Source organism: Hyperoodon ampullatus, assembly GCF_949752795.1.
Source record: "Hyperoodon ampullatus genome assembly, chromosome: 19".
Taxonomy (NCBI): domain Eukaryota; kingdom Metazoa; phylum Chordata; class Mammalia; order Artiodactyla; family Ziphiidae; genus Hyperoodon; species Hyperoodon ampullatus.
In genome coordinates, this window is record NC_136932.1 from 52966215 (window position 1) to 52988346 (window position 22132).

The window sequence follows — 22132 nt, forward strand, 5'->3', positions numbered from 1 at the left end:
CTTTGTCGTTTGCTATAGACTTTGTTATTAAGTCTATTTTGTCTGATATGAGTATTGCTACCCCCACCCACTTGCAAGAAATTTTTTTACGTCTCTTTGCTTTCAGTTTGTGTGTGTGTCTTTAGCTCTTTTAAGCAGAATATAGATGGGTCTTGGTTTTTTTTAATCTGGTCATCCTCCCTGTGTCTTTTGATTGAAGCATTTATTCCATTGACATTTAAAGTGATGTTTAAAAAATTTTATTTATTTTATTTTTGGCTGCATTGGGTCTTCGTTGCTGCTCACAGGCTTTCTCTAGCTGCAGCGAGTGGGGGCTACTCTTCATTGCAGTGCGTGGGCTTCTCATTGTGGTGGCTTCTCTTGTTGCAGAGCATGGGCTCTAGGTGCTCGGGCTTCAGTAGTTGTGGCACGTGGGCTCAGTAGTTGTGGCACGTGGGCTTAGCAGTTGTGGCTCGTGGGCTCAGTAGTTGTGGCTTACAGGCTCTAGAGCACAGACTCAGTAGTTGGAGCACACAGGCTTAGTTGCTCCACAGCATGTTGATCTTCTTGGACCAGGGCTCAAACCCGTATCCCCTGCATTGGCAGGCCGATTCTTAACCATGGTGCCACCAGGGAAGCCCCAGTGATTTTTGATTTGTATGTACTTATTGCCATTTTGTTCCCTGTATTCTGGTTGTTTCTATAGTTCTTCTCTGTACTTTTCCTCTTCTTTTTGTTTCTTCCCTATGGTTTGATGATTTTTTTTTTTTTTTTTTTTTTTAGTGGTATGCTTGTGTTCCTTTCTCTCTACTTTTTTTTTTTTTTTTTTTGCGGTACGCGGGCCTCTTACCACTGTGGCCCCTCCCGTTGCGGAGCACAGGCTCCGGATGCGCAGGCTCAGCGGCCATGGCTCATGGGCCCAGCTGCTCTGCGGCATGCGGGATCCTCCTGGACCGGGGCACGAACCCGTGTCCCCTGCATCGGCAGGTGGACTCTCAACCACTGTGCCACTAGGGAAGCCCTCTCTCTACTTTTTTGTGTATTTATTGTACGTTTTTGATTTGTTATTACTATTGGGTTCATATATGTTGATCTTTAATTGTATCTCCTGTTTTAAACTGGTAATCGTTTTAAGTTCTAACACATTCTAAAAGATCTGCATTTTAACTCCTCTCCCCCACATTTTGTGTTTTTGCTATCATATTTTACATCTTCATGTTTATCCCATTATCCTTTTTATTCTAATGCATATTAGAATGCATATTCCAACTTGTTTTTGCCAAAAACATAAAACCCCAGAATGGTGAAATGAGAAGGACAATAAACTCCTGTATACCTTTGCCCTAGACTAATTACTAATATTTTGGTCACATTTTAGCCCACCTCTATTCTTATCACTCTAATCAACCACTATTAATGTCATGCACACAGTTTATTTCCTTTGCCACTGAACAACTTTCTTATTTGCTTCAATTTTTTAATGCAGGTGTAATTTACAGTGGAGAAATGCAGAGATTTACCTGTTACAGTTTTGGGTTTTGACAAATACATACACTTATGTAACCCATACCTCTTTAAAGATTATTTCTGTTACCCCAGAACGTTCTCACATGCCCTTTCCCAGTCATCCTTACCCCCTCGGAAGCATATACTGTTGCACCTTCTTTCACTTCAGAGGAGTAGTCTTCCCTGTTCTTGACGATGTTACGTGTATCAGTATATCTTTCCTTTTATTGCTGAGTAGTGTTCCACTTTAGGAATATATTTAATTATTCATTTTCCTGTTGGGTTGAATATATATTTTTGAGCTATTATGCATAAAGCTGTTGTGAACTTTGTCATACAAGTCTTTATGTGTCATGGAGTTTGAGTCACCATTTGGGTGAGCTGAGACAGATAATCAATCGAATGTGTACAATATGAGGCTCTGTTAAGTGCTTTAAAGAAAAACAAAGGAGCGGAAGCATGATCTTTCTGATTAGAAAATATTTTAGCAATGACCTAAAAGAAGTATGTAAGAGAACTATGGAGATAACTAGGGTATAACTTGATAATTCCAAGGAGATAGCAGAAAATGGAGGCAGGAGTTCCTGAGGCAGGAGTGTGCTTGGCATATTCCAATGTGGGTGAGCAGGGTAGAGGGCTAGGTCAGAGAGATATTGATACCATGGTAGAAGAGCAAGAAAGGATACGAGGAAAGTAAATGAATGGATTCACAATACGACGGTTGCCAGCAACAATAATAACTGCATAAAGTTTATTGAGTTCTTACATGTTGCAGCACCTTGTTTAGTCCATTCCATATCTTATCTTTTTTAAACCTCACAACAATCCTGTGTGAGGTATTGGTACCTAACTCCACTTTACAGATGAGAGAATTAAAGCACTGAGGGATTAGATACATTAGCTTTATCAGTACATTTATTTATTTTCCAACAGAGTTCTTCTTGGGCATAACTTTCTGACAGTAGATTTTTCAGTGAGCCAGGGTAACAGAGGAACAAATTCTGGGCTGTCTTTCTGGTTCGCACGTGGTTTAGTACCACAATAACTTGGGAGAATTATTTAGCCTTTCAAAATCTCATTTTACTCCTTTGTCAGATGTATGATTGGTACTTTGTGTTTGTTAAGGTCTGGTGAGTCCAATCTGTGAAAGAGCACAAGGGGCCTGATCCTTGAAGAGAAATAATGCGATGCCACTAAATATTAAGGGATACCTCACATGCTGAACATTTTAACTTATGGAGGAAGATAATAAAGCCAGCAATAACTTAAAAATGTTGTGTTTAACATTTTAAACTTTCTGAAGTCACCATGGAATCTAAAATGTATACGCATGTTTTGGATACTTGAGGCAGATGCAAAGATTTACTTGGTGTTCATGGTTTGTTTGTTTGTTTGTTTGTTTTGGCTGCGTTGGGTCTTTGTTGCTGCATGCAGCCTTTTCTCTGGTTGCAGCGAGCTGGGGCTACTCTTCGTTGCGGTGCTTGGGCTTCTCCTTGCAGTGGCTTCTCTTGTTGCAGAGCATGGGCTCTAGGCATGCGGGCTTCAGTAGTTGTGGCACGCGGGCTCAGTAGTGGTGGCTCACGGCCTCTAGAGTGCAGACTCAGTAGTTGTGGCGCATGGGCTTAGTTGCTCGGTGGTGTGTGGGATTTTCCTGGAGCAGGGCTCGAACCCGTGTTCCTTGTATCGGCAGGCGGATTCTTAACCAGTGCGCCACCTGGTGATCATGTTTTGATAAAACTGTTCAAGGCAATAAGATTTCTGTCCTGTTTTTCTTGTGGTTGGTTGATGGTACCTGCAGCCTATGTGTCTGTTTTCCCATTTCTCTCTCTTCACCTCATCTTCCACTTTATCTCTGTCTTCTTTGTCCTAAAAAAATTCCTCACATTTTTCTCTGTTTAGGTGAGAAATAAACATGAAGAGTTTTCAGTTCATAATGGTGATTGTTTTGTAGCACAAAATAGAACATTGTGTAATAAAATAGAACTTTTTAGTGGGAAAATATCCACACAGAATCTAAAATTACACACAATAAAATGTATTGACTACAAACTGACAATGGAATCATACTTTCTAGCTAAAACTTAGATCTGCAAATATGACTACAACTTGAAGCTCACATTGAGAGAATCTGTGATGAAAATGGGTTTGGACAACCTCATTGAATTAAATATTTTCTAAAAGAATTACTTCAATAAACTAACAAATGGAATGGAAGACTTGGAAACAGTTTAACTGATAAAATGAATTAAATTGTTCAATGGAATCTTTCTGCAAAGGCACTCTCAGTTAAAATTAGTGCCTCCTTAATACACTTTTGTGTAAAATCTCTGTTTTTCAGTCATCCTCAACGTCAAAAGAGTAGAGCTGGAATATCTTATTATCCGTTGGATGTTTACTTGCCTCTGGATGTGATTCTGGATCCATACAGACGTGGTTTCTGTTTGATACCTTGAAATCCTTAAGGCTGATGCATGAACTTAAACTCTTTAGTTAATGAGTTTACAATAGTGTGTATGATGGGGGGGTGTTATTCAACATTTTCTGACATGCAAACTATCTTGAATTTTGTTGAGGGGGAGAGGAGTTGGTGACTTGGTGGGCAAGCACATTTTCATTATTTTAATTGTGCGATTTATTAGGATTTTAAGCTTTTTATAAATGTTTTAGTGTTACAGGACAGAATTAAAAGGATTTAGAATAAAAGGAGTTTAACAAAAGGACTTTGCAACAGGATTGCAATAGTTTTTATATTTGATGGATTTAGCTAACGGCTTTTCATTTCAATCATCATGCTACATTCTGTTAAATGCTGTAGAACAGGTGTGTGTAACGTCATTCTCTCTATTGTACATGCAAATAAACACAATTTTATGTATAAAAAGTTAATCCTCTACAATTTGGAGGATTACATTATGGGAGGGTGATGACTCCGTTAGGCATCTTGGAGAGTACATGCTATTTATATTGCAAGAAAAATCAGGTTAATAGCTACGGTGTTCATGAGATTATAGAATTTTTATGCCAACACTTTAAAAAATTGTATTTATTCAAACCATCCACGAAGAAATTATTTAAGGCAGAGTTAAGGTTTTGTTACATAGTTTTCCAACTTTGAAAAAATTTGATGTAGAGTGTGCCTCAAAGATATTTGAAGGATTTGTTATGGTTTGTTTGCTTACTGAAGATTCGTCTTTCTTATTTACAAGGTTTTGGTAGTACAGTGGGGGCTTTTGGCTTTATGTTGTTCTTAAGTGAGGGCATTATTTTGTAGTTTAAATTTTTTGCTTGGTTACCTTTTCTGAATATCCATGACGCTTATCTTTAGTAAGCGTCAGGTGACTGACCTAGAGAACAGATTCGGTAGGACTGTTGTAACCCAGTAGGTCAGCGGAAACCAATGGAATTCTTCAGTTCAGGTTTGAGAAACACAAGAACAATCAAACCATTCTTGCCAGTATTATTTGCATTTTAAAGACATGATGTATCATTCATCAGAATATCAAATTGGTATGTATAATACGGGTACAAACCATAAAGACCTTGTCAGAACACCAGGATGCAGAGGGAAAATAGGTATTGTTAAAGGTGAAGGTGAAATATGGAGGAGTGAAGAATTGGCTTTGTATAGCTGAAGTTCAATTATAATTAATTTGGAACATAAATGTTATGGCTTTGGACCAGTTAATTTTTAACTTGTGCTTCCCTCGAAAGTCATATTGTTAATTGTGAAATCTGATTTATTTGTTTAGCAGGGGTAAGAGCACACAATCCACAGTAAATTAATGTTTGGTGAAGATGTAGTCACTGATCTTTATAAGCTTCTCAAAATTTAAATTAGTTATGGAGAACTTTATTCATCAACACTGTGTTTATAGTTTTGGATCCTTTTTTTTTATAGTTTTGATCTTTCTAAGGTGTGATAATACAGTCTGTTAGTGGATCATAGAACTTGTCTTAACCTATTTAGTATAATTATTATCACAATTTAAAAGTATATTATGTCAGATCAGAATCTAAATGTGTAACCATTAACCTGTCCTCCTCTGGATTAAACCTCATTATTTTTGGAGGGATCCATTAACGAGGATTATTAACATTAACATTACAGTTGCTCTTTACCATCTAGCAAAGAAATGAAACATTATTAAAAGAGAGCTGAAGTCCCCTGGCTACCTCTCCCAAATATTGCCTTCATCCTAAACCCGTAAGAGGACTATTCCTATCCTGAAATTGGTGTTTATGTGTTTAGCACTTAAGATAACTAAATATCTGTCTATACATCTAACTACACACACTCATGTGGGCACACACTTGTTCAAGCACACAACTTGTACCTTTTTCAAAATTGTGGTAAAAATCACATAACATAAAATTTACCGTCTTCAGGGCTTCTCTAGTGACGCAGTGGTTAAGAGTCTGCTTGCCAATGCAGGGGACACGGGTTCGAGTCCTGGTCCGGGAAGATTCCACGTGCCGTGGAGCAGCTAAGCCCGTGCACCACAACTACTGAGCCTGCGCTCTAGAGCCCGCGAGCCACAATTACTGAAGCCTGTGCGCTTGGAGTCTGTGCTCTGCAACAGGAGAAGCCACCACAGTAAGAAGCCCGCGCACCACAACAAAGAGTAGCCCCCGCTCACCGCAACTAAAGAAAGCCCGCATGCAGCAGCAAAGACCCAAGGCAGCCAAACATAAAGAAAAAAGAAAATTACCATCTTTAAATCTTTACAAACTTTTTTTCCTGCCCAGCCGTGCCGCACAGCATGTGGGATCTTAGTTCCCTGACCAGGGATTGAACCTGTGTCCCGTGGTCCCATGAAGTGGAAGCACAGAGCCCTAACCATTGGACTGCCAGGGAATTCCCGACAAACTTTTAATTGTACCGCTTGGCAGTGTTAAGTGCATTCAGAGAACTCTGTACCTATTGAACACCAGCTCTCCATTTCTCTCTCCATCACTAGTCCCTGGTAATCACATTTTTCTTTCTGTTTCTAGGAATTTGACTACTTTAGATTCCCCATACAAGTGGAATAATAGAGTATTTGTCTTTTCATGAATAGTGTATTTCATTTAGCATAATGTCCTCAGGATTCATCTGTGTGTAGCATGTGACAGGATTTCCTTTTTAATATATACATTTTCTTTATCCAGTCATCATTTGATGGACATTTGTGTTGCTGCCACCTTTTGCTATTGTGAATGATTCTTTAGTGAACATGGGTGTTCAAGAGCTTGCTACATCTTTTTAAAATTAATATTTTAAGAGCTTTTTTTTTTTTGCGGTACGCGGGCCTCTCACTCTTGTGGCCCCTCCCGTTGCGGAGCACAGGCTCCGGACACGCAGGCTCAGCGGCCATGGCTCACGGGCCCAGCCGCTCCGCGGCATGTGGGATCTTCCCGGACCAGGGCACGAACCCGTGTCCCCTGCATCGGCAGGCGGACTCTCAACCACTGCACCACCAGGGAAGCCCTAAGAGCATTTTTTAGATACCAAAGTTGAGCAGAAAGTACAGAGAGTTGCTGTATATCTCCTGACCCCTCACATCTCACAACTTCCCCCGCTATTCATACCCTGCATCACAGAGATACCCACACCGACATCATTATCACCCAAAGTCCATAATTCTCATTAGGGTTCCCTGTTGGTGTTGTACGTTCAGTTGGTTTTGACAGATGCATAAGGACATGTATCCACCATTGTAGTGTCCGAACAGAATAGTTTTCCCGCCCTAAGCATCCTCTGTGCTCTACTGACTCATGCCTCCCTCCTTCTTAACCCCTGAAGACTGCTCATCTTTTTACTGTCTCAGTATTTTTACTGTCTCAGTAACTGTCTTTTGCCTTTTCCAGAGCCATTCAGTATGTATTTAAGTTTCCCCCATGTTTTTTCATGGCTTGATAGCTCATTTCATTTTAGTCCTGAGTCATATTCCGTTGTCTGGAGGTACCACAGTTTATTTATCCACTCATCTACTGAAGGGCATCTTGATTGCTTCCAAGTTTTGGCAACTGGGAACAAAGCTGATATAAATGTCCATGTTCAGGTTTTTGTGTAAACAAAGTTTTCAGTTCCTTTGGGTAAATACCAAGGAGCATGATTGCTGGATCTTGTAGTAAGAGTATGTTTAGTTTAGTAAGAAACTGCCACACTGTCTTACAATGTGGCTGTACCGTTTTGCATTCCCTCTAGTGATGATTGAGAGTTCTTGTTGGTCTGCATCCTTGTCAGCATCTGGTATTGTCGTTGTTTTACATTTTGGCTGGTCTAGTATGTGTGGAGTGGTATCTTATTGTTGTTTTGATTTGAATTTCCCTGATGACCTGTGATGTGGAGCATCTTTTCATATGCTTATTGGCCATCTGTATATTTACTTTGGTTAAGTGTCTGTTCAGATCTTTTTCTCAGTTTTAAATTGGGTTGTTCGTATTCTTACTGTTTAGTTTTAAAAGTACTTCGTTATATTGGGGATAACACTCCTTTATCAGATGTGTCTTTTGCAAGTATTTCTCCAGGTCTGTGGCTTTTCGTCTCGCTCTTGACATATGTACCTTTTTAAAGAGCATAAACTAAATTACATAATATTAAAAGAAAATATTTATCCTCTTTATTCTATCTTCCATTTTAAAAAAAACCTGCCTTCTGAGATATTACATATTTACCAGAAAGTTGCAAAAATACTACAGACAGGTCTTGTGCACCCTCTGCCCAGCTGGTTACATCTTATATACAATATAAAAACCAGGAAACTGACATTGGTGGGATGTGTGCGCATAGTTCCGTGTCATTTTATCACGTGTACATTCATGTAACCACTACCATAATCAAGATACAGATCTATTTCATCACTACAGTAATCTCCCTCACACCGTCTCCGTCCACCATCCCTAACCTTTGGGAATTTATCAGTCTGTTTTCCATCTCTGTACTAATTTTGTCATTTCAAGAGTATTACATAAATGGACTTACACAGTATTGCTTTGTCACTTAGCACAAGTTTGTTGAGGTGTATCAAGTTGTTTAGTGTATCAATAGTTAGTTCCTTCTTACTACTGATTAATACTTCATGGTGTGGAGGTAAAATTCATCTGCTGAAGGACATCAGGGATGATTTCACTTATTTTGCTGTTTAAAATAAATCTACTATGAAATTTGTGTACAAGTTTGTGTGGGTGTAGTTTTTATTTTTCTGGGATAAATGCCCAGTAGCATGATTGCTGGGATATATGGTAAGTGTATGTTTAGGTTTTTTGTTTCTGCTCTTTTAAAGAAACTGCCACACTCTTTTCTAAAGGGGCTGTACTATTTTATATTTCCACCAGGAATGTGTGAAAGATCTAAGTTCTCTGCATTTTTGTCAGCATTTGCTTTTTACATTTCCCTGGTAGCTAATGTTGTTGAAAATCTTTTCATTTGCATATCTGCTTTCCATATCTTATTTTCAGTGAAATATCTCATGTCTTTTGCCCATTTAAAGTTGGATTTTTGTTTTTTTAGTTTTGAGTATGTTGAGATTATTTCATATATTCTAGATGGGTCCTTTGTCAAATATGTGTTTTACAAGTATTTTTTCCAATGTGTAGCTTGTTTTTAATTTTAATTATAGCCAACTTATTGCTTTTTTCAGTCTCATAGATCATATTTTCTGGTGTCATGTCTGAGACCTCTTCACCAAACCCTAGGTCCTGCGATTTTCTTTTGTTTTCTTCTAAAAGTTATATGGTTTCACATTTTAATCTCTGACCCATGTTGAGTTAATTTTAGGTAAGGTGTTTTATTTCCAGTTTTATTCTTTTCCTATGGGTATGCAGTTGCTCCAGGACCATTTGTTGAAATAGTCAAACGGTCTTACTCTGCTTAATTGCCTTTACACCTCTTTCAAAAATCAGTTGACCATATTTGTTTGGGTCTATTTCTGGATTGTCTTCTGTTCCATTAATCTGTGCATCTTCTGTCAACTTTATATATCCGTTTACTTAGATTGTCTTTCATTTCCTGCATCAGCATTTTGTAGTTTTCAGTATCTAAGTCCTGTATATATTTTTTAGATTTATACCTGAGTATTTAATGTTATTTTGAGCAGTTATTAATGGTATTGTATTTTTAATCTGGAATTCTGGAATTCTGTGTGCTTGTTGCTAGTATATAGAAATACGGTTGATATTTTGTATGTTGATCTTGACTCTGGTGACCTTGCTGAGCTGACTCACTAGCTCTAGAAGTTTTTGCTGTTGTTGATTCCTTGGGATTTTCAAGGTATCAATCATGTTATCTGAAAATAGGGAGTTTTATTTCTTCCTTTCTTATCTGTATGACTTTTTCCCCCTTTCTTTTCTGCTTCGTTGCCTTGTCTAGAACTTCCAGTACTATGCTGAATAGCAGTGGTGAGAGTGGAGTCCTTGCCTCGTTCTTGCAAAATTCTTGTTTGTCCTTGTTTGTTCTGTGAAAAATTTTGAAACATTTTATGGATTCTTTCCTCCTCTGTTTTTCTCTTTTCTCTCTTTTTGGAATTCCTACCTACGTACTGGAACTTTGAGGCTGTCCTTTAACGTTTCTCTTGTGTATGTGTTTGTGTGTGTGTATAAATTAATGCTGTTTTTCTTTTTTTTTTTTTTTTTTTGGTGTTTTTGCTGTGTTCTCTAGGAAATTTTCTCTGATGCTTGTGTTGAGTTTTTAAATAATATCTACCTTGTTTTTAACTTCCCAGGGCTCTTTTATTTTCTAAGCGTCAGTTTTTCATTGCATTCTTATATTGTTTCATGCCTGAAATATCTTCTCATATTTTTAAAATTATTAATGGTAGTTTGAAAATTTTTGATACTTTCTTCCTGTATAGAGTTAACCACTTTTCCAGGTGCTTGTACCTGTTTGTAAGCAGCAAACTAAAAAGCTGATTGCAAGCAATGTGTATGTGTTTGCCAACCTCTAACTTTATTGAGGGTGCTTTGGTTGTGCTGTTTCTTGGAGCTCTCTGGTTGACAGTGTCTTTCAGTCTTTCTTCACAGACTGACTGATTTAATTTTTTTCTAATACATTGCTATTCATTTTACTAGTCTTTTTCAGGATTTTGCATTGTTGTGTATTGAGAATGGCCTGAAATTTTGAAGTTGTTAAAGTTTCTGTTGTGACCTTCCTTTATTTAGTTTTGAAATCAAGGTTATACAACTCTTAGGTAATTAGTTGGTGGAATTGGGGGTGTTCTTCTGATTTCGTGGTGAATGTGTATAAGATTGACGTTGCTAATTTTAAAAAAAGGTTTTTAAATGCTGGTTCAATTTAAAAAATAGTTATAAGTTTATGTATAGCTCTTCTAGTTTTTGTTCAGTCAACTGTATAAATATATCAATTTAAATGAATGTTTTGCTATCTCTTTAGCTGTAAATGTTTTGAGAGAATGAAAATAATGGGAAATATATAAGAATACTTCTCAAAGTTTTATTTTACATTTTATTTCATGTTCCTTATCAGGTGCTCAAAAGTGTGACAACTTTGCTGAAAAAAGGCCCCTCCTTGGTGTTTGTAAGAGCACTGGATCTTCTGGGTAAGGAATTAAAAAAAATTTCTTTGAACCACTATTAAAATTTTGTATTATTTCAGAGGGGGAACTTTGATGTCTTCAGATCTTTGTTTACCATAAGAGTATGCTCTTACAAGACAGATGGGAAAGGAAATAAAAACATATTTAGGGTTTTTGTCACTCAGTCCTTGGGATTTTTCTGCTCACTGTTTTCTCAAATGTAGGGTGATAGCAAAACATGAAAGCAAGCCAGCAGTACCTCAGAATTCAGTCTTGAAATAAAAGATTAGCATGGTTAAGAAAAATGTGTTTCAGCTTATGTGTTTATTTAGTATTTATAGTGGCCTTCTACAGTGGATTAGAACTTACTATTAGGTCGTCGTCGTCATCATCATCATCATCGTCATCATCATCATCGTCATCATCATCATCATCATCACCACCACCACCACCACCACCATTAACATTTACTGTTGTTGTAGCATGTGTCTGACACTGTTCTAAAGGCATTCCATGAATTTTCTCTTTCATTTCTTTCAGCAATACTATGAAATAGATACTGTTCTTAGTCCCATTTTGCAGTTTAGAAAAACTCAGGCACTGAATTCACACAGTGGAGCTGTGGATTCAAACCCAAGCAAGCATTCTCTTAATTCCATGCTGGTTACATTTGTGACCATGAGAGGACTATGGACAAAGATGATTAATGGTTATTACTCAGGAAGTCAGATTTTTCCCTACTTTCTTTATATAGTAAATGAGAATATATGCTTCTTTTTTTTTTTTGCGGTACGTGGGCCTCTCACTGTCGTGGCCTCTCCCGCCGCGGAGCACAGGCTCCGGACGCACAGGCCCAGCGGCCATGGCTCACAGGCCCAGCCGCTCCGCGGCATGTAGGATCCTCCCGGACCGGGGCACGAACCCATGTCCCCTGCATCAGCAGGCGGACTCCCAACCACTGCGCCACCAGGGAAGCCCGAATATATGCTTCTTAATGGCTTATAGTGATTTAGTTATCAGGTTTGTCGTGACCTTTTCACTATGTAATTCCAATACAACCGCTGGTAAAATTGCAATGGCCTATACAAACTGTGTAATTGAAAGTTACTGGGTAGGCAGTCCAGGGCTAGTGAAGTGTTTCTGTGATGTGTTATTAATGACCTAGGTTCTTTCCATTTCTAGTTTTGACATCTTTTAGAATATGACCCCTTCCCCTAATTATCTCAAGAAGGCTACTGTCTTTTCAGTTAGTGCCTCTCCTCCACTTGAACTCCTAGCTACAAAGTAAGCAGGGATATGATTATGGTTTTGTTAGCAAGGTAGAGGATCAAAATGAATATTAGGCTTGGCAACCAGTAGTCCCTGCCTTGTACTTTCAGCTGAGAGTGTACACTCTAGGTCATGGATGCAGTGCAGAAGGGAAGAATGTGCTAGTGGTGTTACATGATTAGGTCTTGGAATCTTCATCATTGCTTTCTGGGGAAATGGTTTGACTACATGCATTACAAGGCAGTTTTCTTCCAGTGTAAATTTTTGGGTTGAAGTGGGCAAAAATTTACTTTGTAGTCATCACTCTGTCAGGTATGGGATGAGGATACAAAGCACGAAAACCGAATTCCTTGTCCCAAAGACTTAAGGATGTTGCTGAAAACAAAAACATAGCACACAGAAAATGACTGTGATAAAATGATGTGTAATAGGAATTCAGAGAAGGTAGAGGTCAGTGTGCATGGATTCATGGGAGATGGCCTCATGAGGAAGGCACAGCTTATGCTGGATCTAAGGGAATAAGAAAGTTTGGCAGTACATGTAGAAGACTAAGGACTTCCAAAGTATGTTATAAAGCTATAGAAGGGGAACAGACACTGGTATACATATACTTAGGAAAGATGGAGGTTTGTGACTTAGAATGAAGTCCATCTGCAAAACAGGTAATAACAACCATTTCAGTGCTCTAGAACTCAACCAAAGGCTTCCAACAATGTGGAAAGTGTTTATGTTTGAGAAACTGGTAAATATTAAGCCATAACAGTGGGAATCTGTCGCATTCATGCCCGGAAGCTGCTCCCATCACACTCCACCCTTTCCCCTTCCAACTTGGTTGATTTTCCAGGGTGTGCAATGTCATGACCATGCCCAGCAGCATTGTCCCTGGAAGTTATGGTCTTGGGGTCATGAGAGTTGTGCAGGCCCATGGCTCGTTAAGCCTAAAGTCATGGTTAGCTGAGGCTTCATGTAGGGGCAGAGGAGCCATGGAAGCATCCAGGGAAAGCGAACATCTGGAAGACTTGAAAATGTCTGCCTGTTAAACGGGTTCCTCCACCCACACGTAGATCCTTTTGGAAAGGATGACAACCTTTACTGACTTAGGGTATTTGAGCAAATTGTCTGTCGAATCTTTGGCTAAATCACTAAGCTCCTTAGACACAGGGGCAAACCCCAGGCAAGCAGGCTTTAAAATGAAAACAAGAATTAAAGAAAAATAAAACTCAGCAGAGGCATTAGTAGCCACACATTGTGGAGGAAGAGAGATTTCCAGAATTCTTATACTATTTTATATAACATGTCTAGTTTTCAACATAAAATTATGATATATACCAAGAAATAGGAAAGTGTGATATATTGAGAAAAGTAGGCGATAGAAAGCATTCCTGATTGTTTCCAATGTTAAAATTTGTAGACGGGGCTTTTAAAGCCGTTATTCTACATATGTTCTAAGAACTAAATGAACCGTTTCTGGAATGATAGGAAAGTATCATAACAGGGACTGAACAAATAGAGAATCTCAGTAAGAAATTAGAAATTGTAGAAAAACCGAATGGAAATTCTGGAGTTGAAGAGAAAAAAGGTGAAATAAACTCTCTGGAAGAACACAACACCATATTCAAGTCAGCGCAATTATCAGAGAACTGGTGTGTTGACAAGCGAGCTGAAAGGGAATGGGAACCAAGCAGAAGAGGGGAAACACCTGTGGTGAAAGAAAACCTTGTTGATTTCACCCTTCCTGGTGTTTAGGTCCCTGTAATTCAGGCGCACCCAGTCCTGTTGAAGCCCCACAAAAAGATGGGTTTACGGAAGGTGCTCAGCTACCTACTGAGTTTGGTTTGCAGGTTTTGAAAGATTTTCCATTCCTTAGCAACCCTGCTTAACTGTATGGTTAAGGAGATTGTTTTTATTTTTACAGGATTCATTTATTGAGGTATCACTTTCTCAAAAAATAAGACACAAAAGGAAGGGTAAGGTGATTGTATGTAGTAGGTGATGAGATCATTTACTGAGAGATGACCATGATGGTATGCAGGTTATATTAGTCAGGGTTCTCCAGAGAATCAGAACCAGTGGGATGTGGGATGTGGGATGTATGTGTGTGGGGAGGGAGGGAGTGGGGATTGATTTTAAGAAATTGTCTCACATGATTGTGAGGGCTGCAGATCCAAAACCTGGAGACTGAGGGAAGAGTTACAATTTCAATCCAAAGACAGAATTCCCTCTTCCTCCAAGGAAGTCAATGTTTTAAAATTTTATTAGAACTTTGAACTTATTGGATGAGTCCCACTCACATTATGAAGCATAATCTGTTTTACTCAAATTGCGGATTGAAATGTTAGTCTTATATAAAAAATACCTTCAGAGAAACATCTAGAATAATATTTGACCAAATCCGGTTATTGTGGCCTAGCCAAGTTGACACATTAATGACCACAGGGGCGATGAACATACTTCTGATTAAAATAACATTTGCGGAACTTCCCTGGTGGTGCAGTGGTTAAGAATCTGCCTGCCAATGCAGGGGACACGGGTTTGAGCCCTGGTCTGGGAAGATTCCCACATGCCGCGGAGCAGCTAGGCCCGTGTGCCGAAACTACTGAACCTGCACTCTAGAGCCCGCAAGCCACAACTGCTGAGCCCGCGTGCCTAGAGCCTGTGCTCCAGAACAAGAGAAGCCACTGCAATGAGAAGCCCGCACACCGCAACGAAGAGTAGCCCCCACTCGCCACAACTAGAGAAAGCCCATGGGCAGCAATGAAGACCCAATGCAGCAGCCCCCCCCAAAAAAACAGCATTTGCTGGGCTTCCCTGGTGGCGTAGTGGTTGGGAATCTGCCTGCCAAGGCAGGGGACATGGGTTCAAGCCCTAGTCTGGGAAGATGCCACATGCCGTGGAGCAACTAAGCCACGTGCGCCACAACTGCTGAGCCTGTGCTCTAGAGCCCACGAGCCACAACTTCTGGGCCCATGTGCCACAACTACTGAAGCCCATGCACTGTAACAAAGAGTGTCCCCAGCTCGCCACAACTAAAGAAGGCCCGTGAACAGCAACGAAGACCCAACACAGCCAAAAATAAATAAATAAATGTATTTTAAAAAATAATAATATTTACCTATTTCAAAAAAGTCTATTGTAGGCACTCATTTCCCCTGTCCCATTTCTGCTCATTAAGTTAATTTATTTCATAGTAGGAGAATCATTCTGGAAAGAGACTGCTGTATGTCAACCCAACATTTGCTGGGTTGTTTTAAGAATGGTTATTGATAAATAAATGCAAAGATATTTCCTTCTTGTTTTTTTTGTTTTTTGTTTTTGTTTTGTTTCCTTTTTTCTTTTGGCTGCGTTGGGTCTTCGTTGCTGCATGGGCTTTCTCTAGCTGTGGTGAGCAGGGGCTACTCTTCGTTGTGGTGTGCAGACTTCTCATTGCAGTGGCCTCTCGTTGCGGAACACAGGCTCTAGGAGCGCAAGCTTCAGTAGTTGCGACACGTGGGCCTTATGGTGTGCGGGCTTGAGTAGTTGTGGCTCCACGGCTCTAGGTCGCGTGGGCTTCAGTTGTGGTGTACAGGCTCAGTAGTTGTGGCTCGTGGGCTCTAGAGCGCAGGCTCAGTAGTTGTGGCACACGGGCTTGGTTGCTTCACAGCATGTGGGATCTTCCTGGGCTCTAACCTGTGTCCCCTGCATTGGCGGGCTAATTCTTAACCACTGTGCCACCAGAGAAGTCCTCCTTGGATTTAAGCACAGTGCCTTCTAACTAGCAGGCTCTCAAAAATATTTATTTTTTGCTAAATGAATTTTAGTAAGCTTGCTGTACAGTCATACTAGTCCTTTATTTGAATATTAGCAACACTTTTTTATGGTTGAGAAAATGTCTTAATCTGAGGAACCACATGTCCTGAACCTGGGTGTTGATGTCTTCTTCAGAGCCTGTGGTGCACAAAATTTTAGGACCCCCTTCACCCTTTGGAGACGTACAAGACTTGTCTGTTGCTGTTCATTTCCGTGGCAAATGCTTTATTGAGCACAAGGTGCTTTGGACACTGTCAGTTGCTTATATTCACGATTAATACCACTTAGTTCTGCTTAGGAAAGTTCAGTAAAATTTCCTCTTGATGTATAAATTTTCATATTTATATTAAATTTATATTTAAATGTATAATAACTTTTCAAAGAAAGGGGGGGAATTGCTATGGAAATAATCCCAGTCCTTCCTCAGTTTTTATCCTTTAGGTATACACACGTTACACTTAGCCCACAATTTTTAATACTGGCTGTTACTGCATTCATGACAGTCATTAAAATGCCATTTATTTTTGTATTCTAGTGATGTTGTCTTTCTTTCTTTGTGTGTATGTGTCTATGTAGAGAGAAAGAGAGAGGGAGAGGGAGAAGGGGAGAGAAGGAGACAGATACACTGTTCCGTAATCATTCCAGATAAGCCATTTAAATGCTTGGTGGGAGATAATGTTTATTGTGCTACTGATCCAGGGATTAAGTCAGTGGTGCCTTGTGTAATAATTTGAGGGAGGGAGGAGAAGTATGGACAGTATACTAAGGAATATACACTTTATTAGGAAATGAAAGCTCATTGTGTATTACATGCTAAACTGTTCCAGTAATGCAGTTTTTTGTGGTTAGGATTTTGTTGGGTATTATGAATAGTTGCAAAAGAGTAATGTTATTCAACAGCTGACTGCAGACCTTGAAGAATGTTTAATCCAATACAATATCATCACGTTATTGGAGTGAAGATGTGATCTTTACATAGAGAGAATCATAGAATACTGGCAGTGGAAAGAACCTTGAAATCACGTAAGATATATGCTACAGATGAAGGAAGTCTTATCCAGAGACCCACATCATATATCCATTTGGTGGTGGGAAATTCTTGTGAGAGTGAGAAAATTTCCCTCAGAAACAGACTTACAGAGAACAAACCAGTGATTACCAGAGGGGAGCAGGGTGGGAGAAGCGGTGAAATAGGTGAAGGGGATTAAGAGGTACAAACTACCAGTTGTAAAATAAATAAGATACAGGGGTGTAATATACAACACAGAATAAAGTCCAGATTTTATAATAACTCTGTATGGTGTATAATCTATAAAAGTATTGAACCACTGTGTTGTACACCTGAAACTAATATTGAAAGTCAACTATGCTTCAGTTAAAAGAGTGAGAGGGGCTTCCCTGGTGGTCCAGTGGCTAAGACTCTGCACTCCCAATGCAGGGGGCCCAGGTTCAATCCCTGGTCAGGGAACTAGATCCCACATGCCGCAACTAAGAGTTTGCATGCCTCAACTAAAGATTCTGCACACTGCAACGGAAAAGATCCTGCGTGCCGCAACGAAGATCCCACACGTGGCAACGAAGATCCCACACGTGGCAGCGAAGATCCCGCGTGCCACAACTACGACCTGACGCAGCCAAATAAATAAATAAATATTAAAATAAAATGAAAGTGTGAGAAAATTTCTTTATTTCAATTTGTTAGGAATCCCTTATCTCTTATTAAATAAGCACTCTATGGCCATATTTCCAAGATTGAATTTTAATAATCAGAGAGATTAAGATTTTGGCCACCAAAGACATCTTAAATTTACCTTGAAAAAAGCTAATTAATTTTAATAGCTGCATAGGAATGAAGACTTAATTTCAAAATTAAGGACTGTTCATTAAATATGATACAGTTAGTTCACAGTATTAATAGTTTTGCAGTTTGTTGCCAATTGCTAAAAAAGGTCATTTTGGATTGACAGAATTCTGTGGGACTGGTTTTTATTTATTTATTTATTTGTATTTATTTATTTTCTTGAAGTATAGTTGATGTACAGAGTTGTGCCATTCTCTGCTGTACAGCACAGTGACTCAGTTATACACATATAGACATTCTTAGGGCTGGTGTTTGGTAGACACTGATCTAAAGCAGCAGTTATTTCGGTGGAGGTTAATCACAGTTTCACTGTCCTGAAGTGTTGCTGAAGAGAGTTTATTTCAACTTGTGTCTAAAATAAATAAGGGTTATGTTAAATAGAACTAGAAGGGAGGTTGCTTGGGATACTAATATCTGACATTTCTTCTTGTCATGAAATGTCACAGAGCCGTTACATACAATGCCCTTGTTTTAACTGATTTTCATCATGTTGTGTTGTGAGGTCTGATGGAATCACAGTTTGGGCTGGCATTACTTGTGCAGATGCAAAAGAGAGATTTATGCCATTCTTCCAGTCTTCGGTGCTCTAACACATGAGCTTTTTGAGTAATTCCTTGGCCTTCCTTCCAGTACCCAGTCTTTCACTTGTTCATCTCACTGGTCTTTTACATTTCTGTGGGTGTTCTTCATTTTCTTCTAGCTCTCTGCATGGCCTTGTGACTCTCTTTACTGCTTTCAAAGACTGGGCTTTTACATCTTTGATATACCATTTATGCTGAAACCTGCCACCCTGGCACAGAGGTTTTTAATGAGATGGGTCAGGATACTGGGGTATCCAATATCATGGATTGTTCATGGACCTCTTGACTTTATTATTGTCTTAGAACCACCAGAGCCCTCAGAGCATGATAGAGCACACCCTGTTTATCTGATTATGGATGTAATAAAACCTTAAGGAAATAAGATGACATTACTGGAACAGGTAAAAGTTGTTTTTTTATGTATTTATTTAAAAATATAGTATCTAAACTATGGACACCACTTAGTGGTGTGTTGTAAGATTGTTTTTATGGACATTGTTGTGTATTTCCTTGTGAGCCTGAAATTGGTACAAATTTCAAATGGCCCACCAAAATGGTTATATGTAGGTGACTAAACAAAAGGAATCCTGGTTTAATTTTTTGAAGAACTATGTTTCTTGCTAGTATGTGATATTTGTATTCCTGAAAACCTGTCCTGTTAGGGTCCTAGCTAGAAATAGAAGATATACTCACATTGGGTAATTTGAGGAGAGTTTAAATAAAATGAATAGGAGCTGAGACCCTTTACCATTTCTACGCAAGGGGTGAGAGCCATTAGCAGAACTTCCAATGAGAGCCCTATCAAGATGGTTACCTGACAGGAGCTGTGGCCTCTGGTGGAGAGATTCGGTCCATGTGCAATAACCTGACAGCGGAGCAGCCAGGGGTGTCCCCGCCTTACTGTCATTTCTCCAGGTGGCTCTCTCAGGCTGAACCCAGCCAGAAGCTGGAGGTTCTGAAGGTTCAGGGAGCCCATGGATGCAATCCGTTTGATATGCGCCAGCCTCCCAAGGCAGGGAGCTGGGTGCCTTGAAAGCAGAGTGTATTTACAGGGGCAGCATGCTTATTATATTCTGCAAAATTGCACCCTAAAACTGAGGTTATGGGGAAAACAGATATGGAGAAAGTTTATACAATGATGTAATCAGAGCAGTAGTCCTGATTAAAATTTAAAAAGGAATGTTAATACTAATTTAAAAATTACTAGTAAATATGGAATTGTACCTTAAAAAGAAGGTCAAGGAGCCTTGATGGAATGGGGGTATAAGAAAGAGTTGAGACTGTTAAGTTAGAGCGGTAAGAACAAAATGGACAAAGACCAGGTGGAAATAAGCTATAACATTTCTTGTTGCCTAAGCACGTGGTCAAACTGAGCCATGACAAACCTGGTCCCTCCTGGTTTTCTGTATTCAACTGAGCTAGTGAACTCTGTGTTCAAACTATACTTTGTATGTTGTATTGTAACACGAACGACTAAGTGCTGTCAATTTTATTAATACCACTTCCTTTATTAATACTACTGACGTCACTCCTCATTCAGAATCATAAACTTTAGCAGACTCTGATGTGTTTGTGTGTGTATACACTTTTAACAGCTTTATGAGGTGTAATTGATATGCAATAAACTATATATTCTTTTTTTAAAATAAATTTATTTATTTATTTATTTTTGGCTGAGTTGGATCTTCGTTGCTGTGCGCAGGCTTTCTTTAGTTGCGGCGAGCAGGGGCTACACTTCGTTGCTGTGCGCGGGCTTCTCATTGTGGTGGCTTCTCTTACTGCGGAACACGGGCTCTAGGCATGCAGGCTTCAGTAGTTGTGGCATGCAGGCTCAGTAGTTGTGGCGCACGGGCTCAGTTGCTCCACGGCACGTGGGATCTTCCCAGACCAGGGCTCGAACCTGTGTCCCCTGCATTGGCAGGTGGATTCTTAACCACTGCGCCACCAGAGAAGCCCCTAAAACTGTACAATTTTATGTGTTTGGCATATGTATACACCTATGAAGCCATCGCCACAAACAAGATAATGAATATAACTATCACCCCCAAAGATTCCTCATGTCCCCTTATAATTTTTCCCTCCCAATTCCTTTTCTTCAAATAACTACTGATGTGGTTTCGGTCACTGTAGATTAATTTGCATTTTCTGGGGTTTTATGTAAGTGGAATCATATAGTATGTACTTTTTTTGGTCTGGCTTCTCTTACGAAGCATATTTATTTTGAGATTCATTCATGTTGTTGCATTTATCATTAGCTCATTCACCTTTATTGCTGAGTAGTATCATACTATATGAGTGTACCATAATTTGGTTATCTGTTCACCTGTTGATGGGTATTTTGGTTGTTTCTGGGTTTTGGCTTTTACAGGTAATGCTGCTTTGAACCTAATGTTCAAGTCTTTGTATAGACATATGCTTTCTTTTCTCTTGGTCAAATATATACAAGTAGAATGACTGAATCACATGTTAGATGTATGTTTTTCAAAGTGGTTGTCCCATTTTACATTCCTACCATCGATATAGGAGGTTTCTAATTCCTCTACTTCCTCACCAGCCCTTGACTTTATCAGCCTTTTAAATTTTAACCATTCTAATAAATATGTAATGGATTCTCATTATGGTTTCTATTTGTACGTCCCCCATTTTTTGTTATTCTCAACCCTCAATTCAATTAACTTTTCTTTCATGAGAAATAGGTTGTTGTCCTAAGCCAGTATGATTTCTAGTGGTTTGACATACAGCATTAGATGCATGAACCATATTATCTCTTACTTTGTATACCTAGTGAGAAGGATGATGTAGTAGCACCTAATGACTGTAGTCTGTTGTTTATGGTCACTACTTCCATGTGTTTTGGAGCACTCTTTTTTATTTTATTTATTTATTTTTGGCCGTACCACGCTGCGCGGCATTCAGGATCCTAGTTCCCCAACCTGGGATCGAACCCATGCCCCCCACAGTGGAAGCGTGGAGTCTTAACCACTGGACTGCCAGGGAGGTCCCTTTTGGAGAATTCTTGATTTTAGTTTTTATTTTGTCCCAATCAGTTTTTCTCTGCTACAACTTTAAAAAAATTTTTTGGCTGCATTGGGTCTTTGTTGCTGCATGCGGGCTTTCTCTGGTTGCGGCGAGTGGGGGCTACTCTTCGTAGCAGTGTGTGGGCTTCTCATTGCTGTGGCTTCTCTTGCTGTGGAGCATGGGCTCTAGGCATGTGGGCTTCAGTAGTTGTGGCACACGGGCTCAGTAGTTGCGGCTCGTGGGCTCTAGAGCACAGGCTCAGTAGTAGTGGAGCATGGGCTTACTTGCTCCGTGGCGTGTGGGATCTTCCCAGACCGGGTCTTGAACCGGTGTCCCTTGCATTGGCAGGCGGATTCTTAACCACTGCAGCACCAGGGTAGCCTTCTGCTATAACTTTTAATGTGTGTTTGGTGAGCAAGAGCTTTATGAGTCCCCAAAAGGTTGAAAAATTGGTGAGGAGATGGTGCAGGTACAAGGGAAGCAAAGGAAAAAAGCTTTAATAATTAAGCAAAAGACGGTCTTATAAAGAGGATTGAAAATGGACATAGAATTTTAAAAGTATATTTTCTTTAGAGTTAGCTCACTCTACTGAACTGGTTGTATGTTCTAGGAAATTGCAT

General features: G+C 39.5%; 1 protein-coding gene across 2 annotated transcripts in view; it reads left to right on the plus strand.

Moving 5' to 3' along the window:
* Positions 1–22132, plus strand: part of BCAS3 (BCAS3 microtubule associated cell migration factor) — a gene marked incomplete at its 3' end in the record, with an annotated part of 574649 nt that overhangs the window by 76512 nt on the left and 476005 nt on the right. For both annotated transcript variants that reach the window (XM_079725284.1, XM_079725285.1), the window contains one exon: positions 10949–11021. In XM_079725284.1, coding sequence (XP_079581410.1) covers positions 10949–11021 — 73 coding nt within the window. The remainder of the gene's footprint in view (positions 1–10948; positions 11022–22132) is intronic.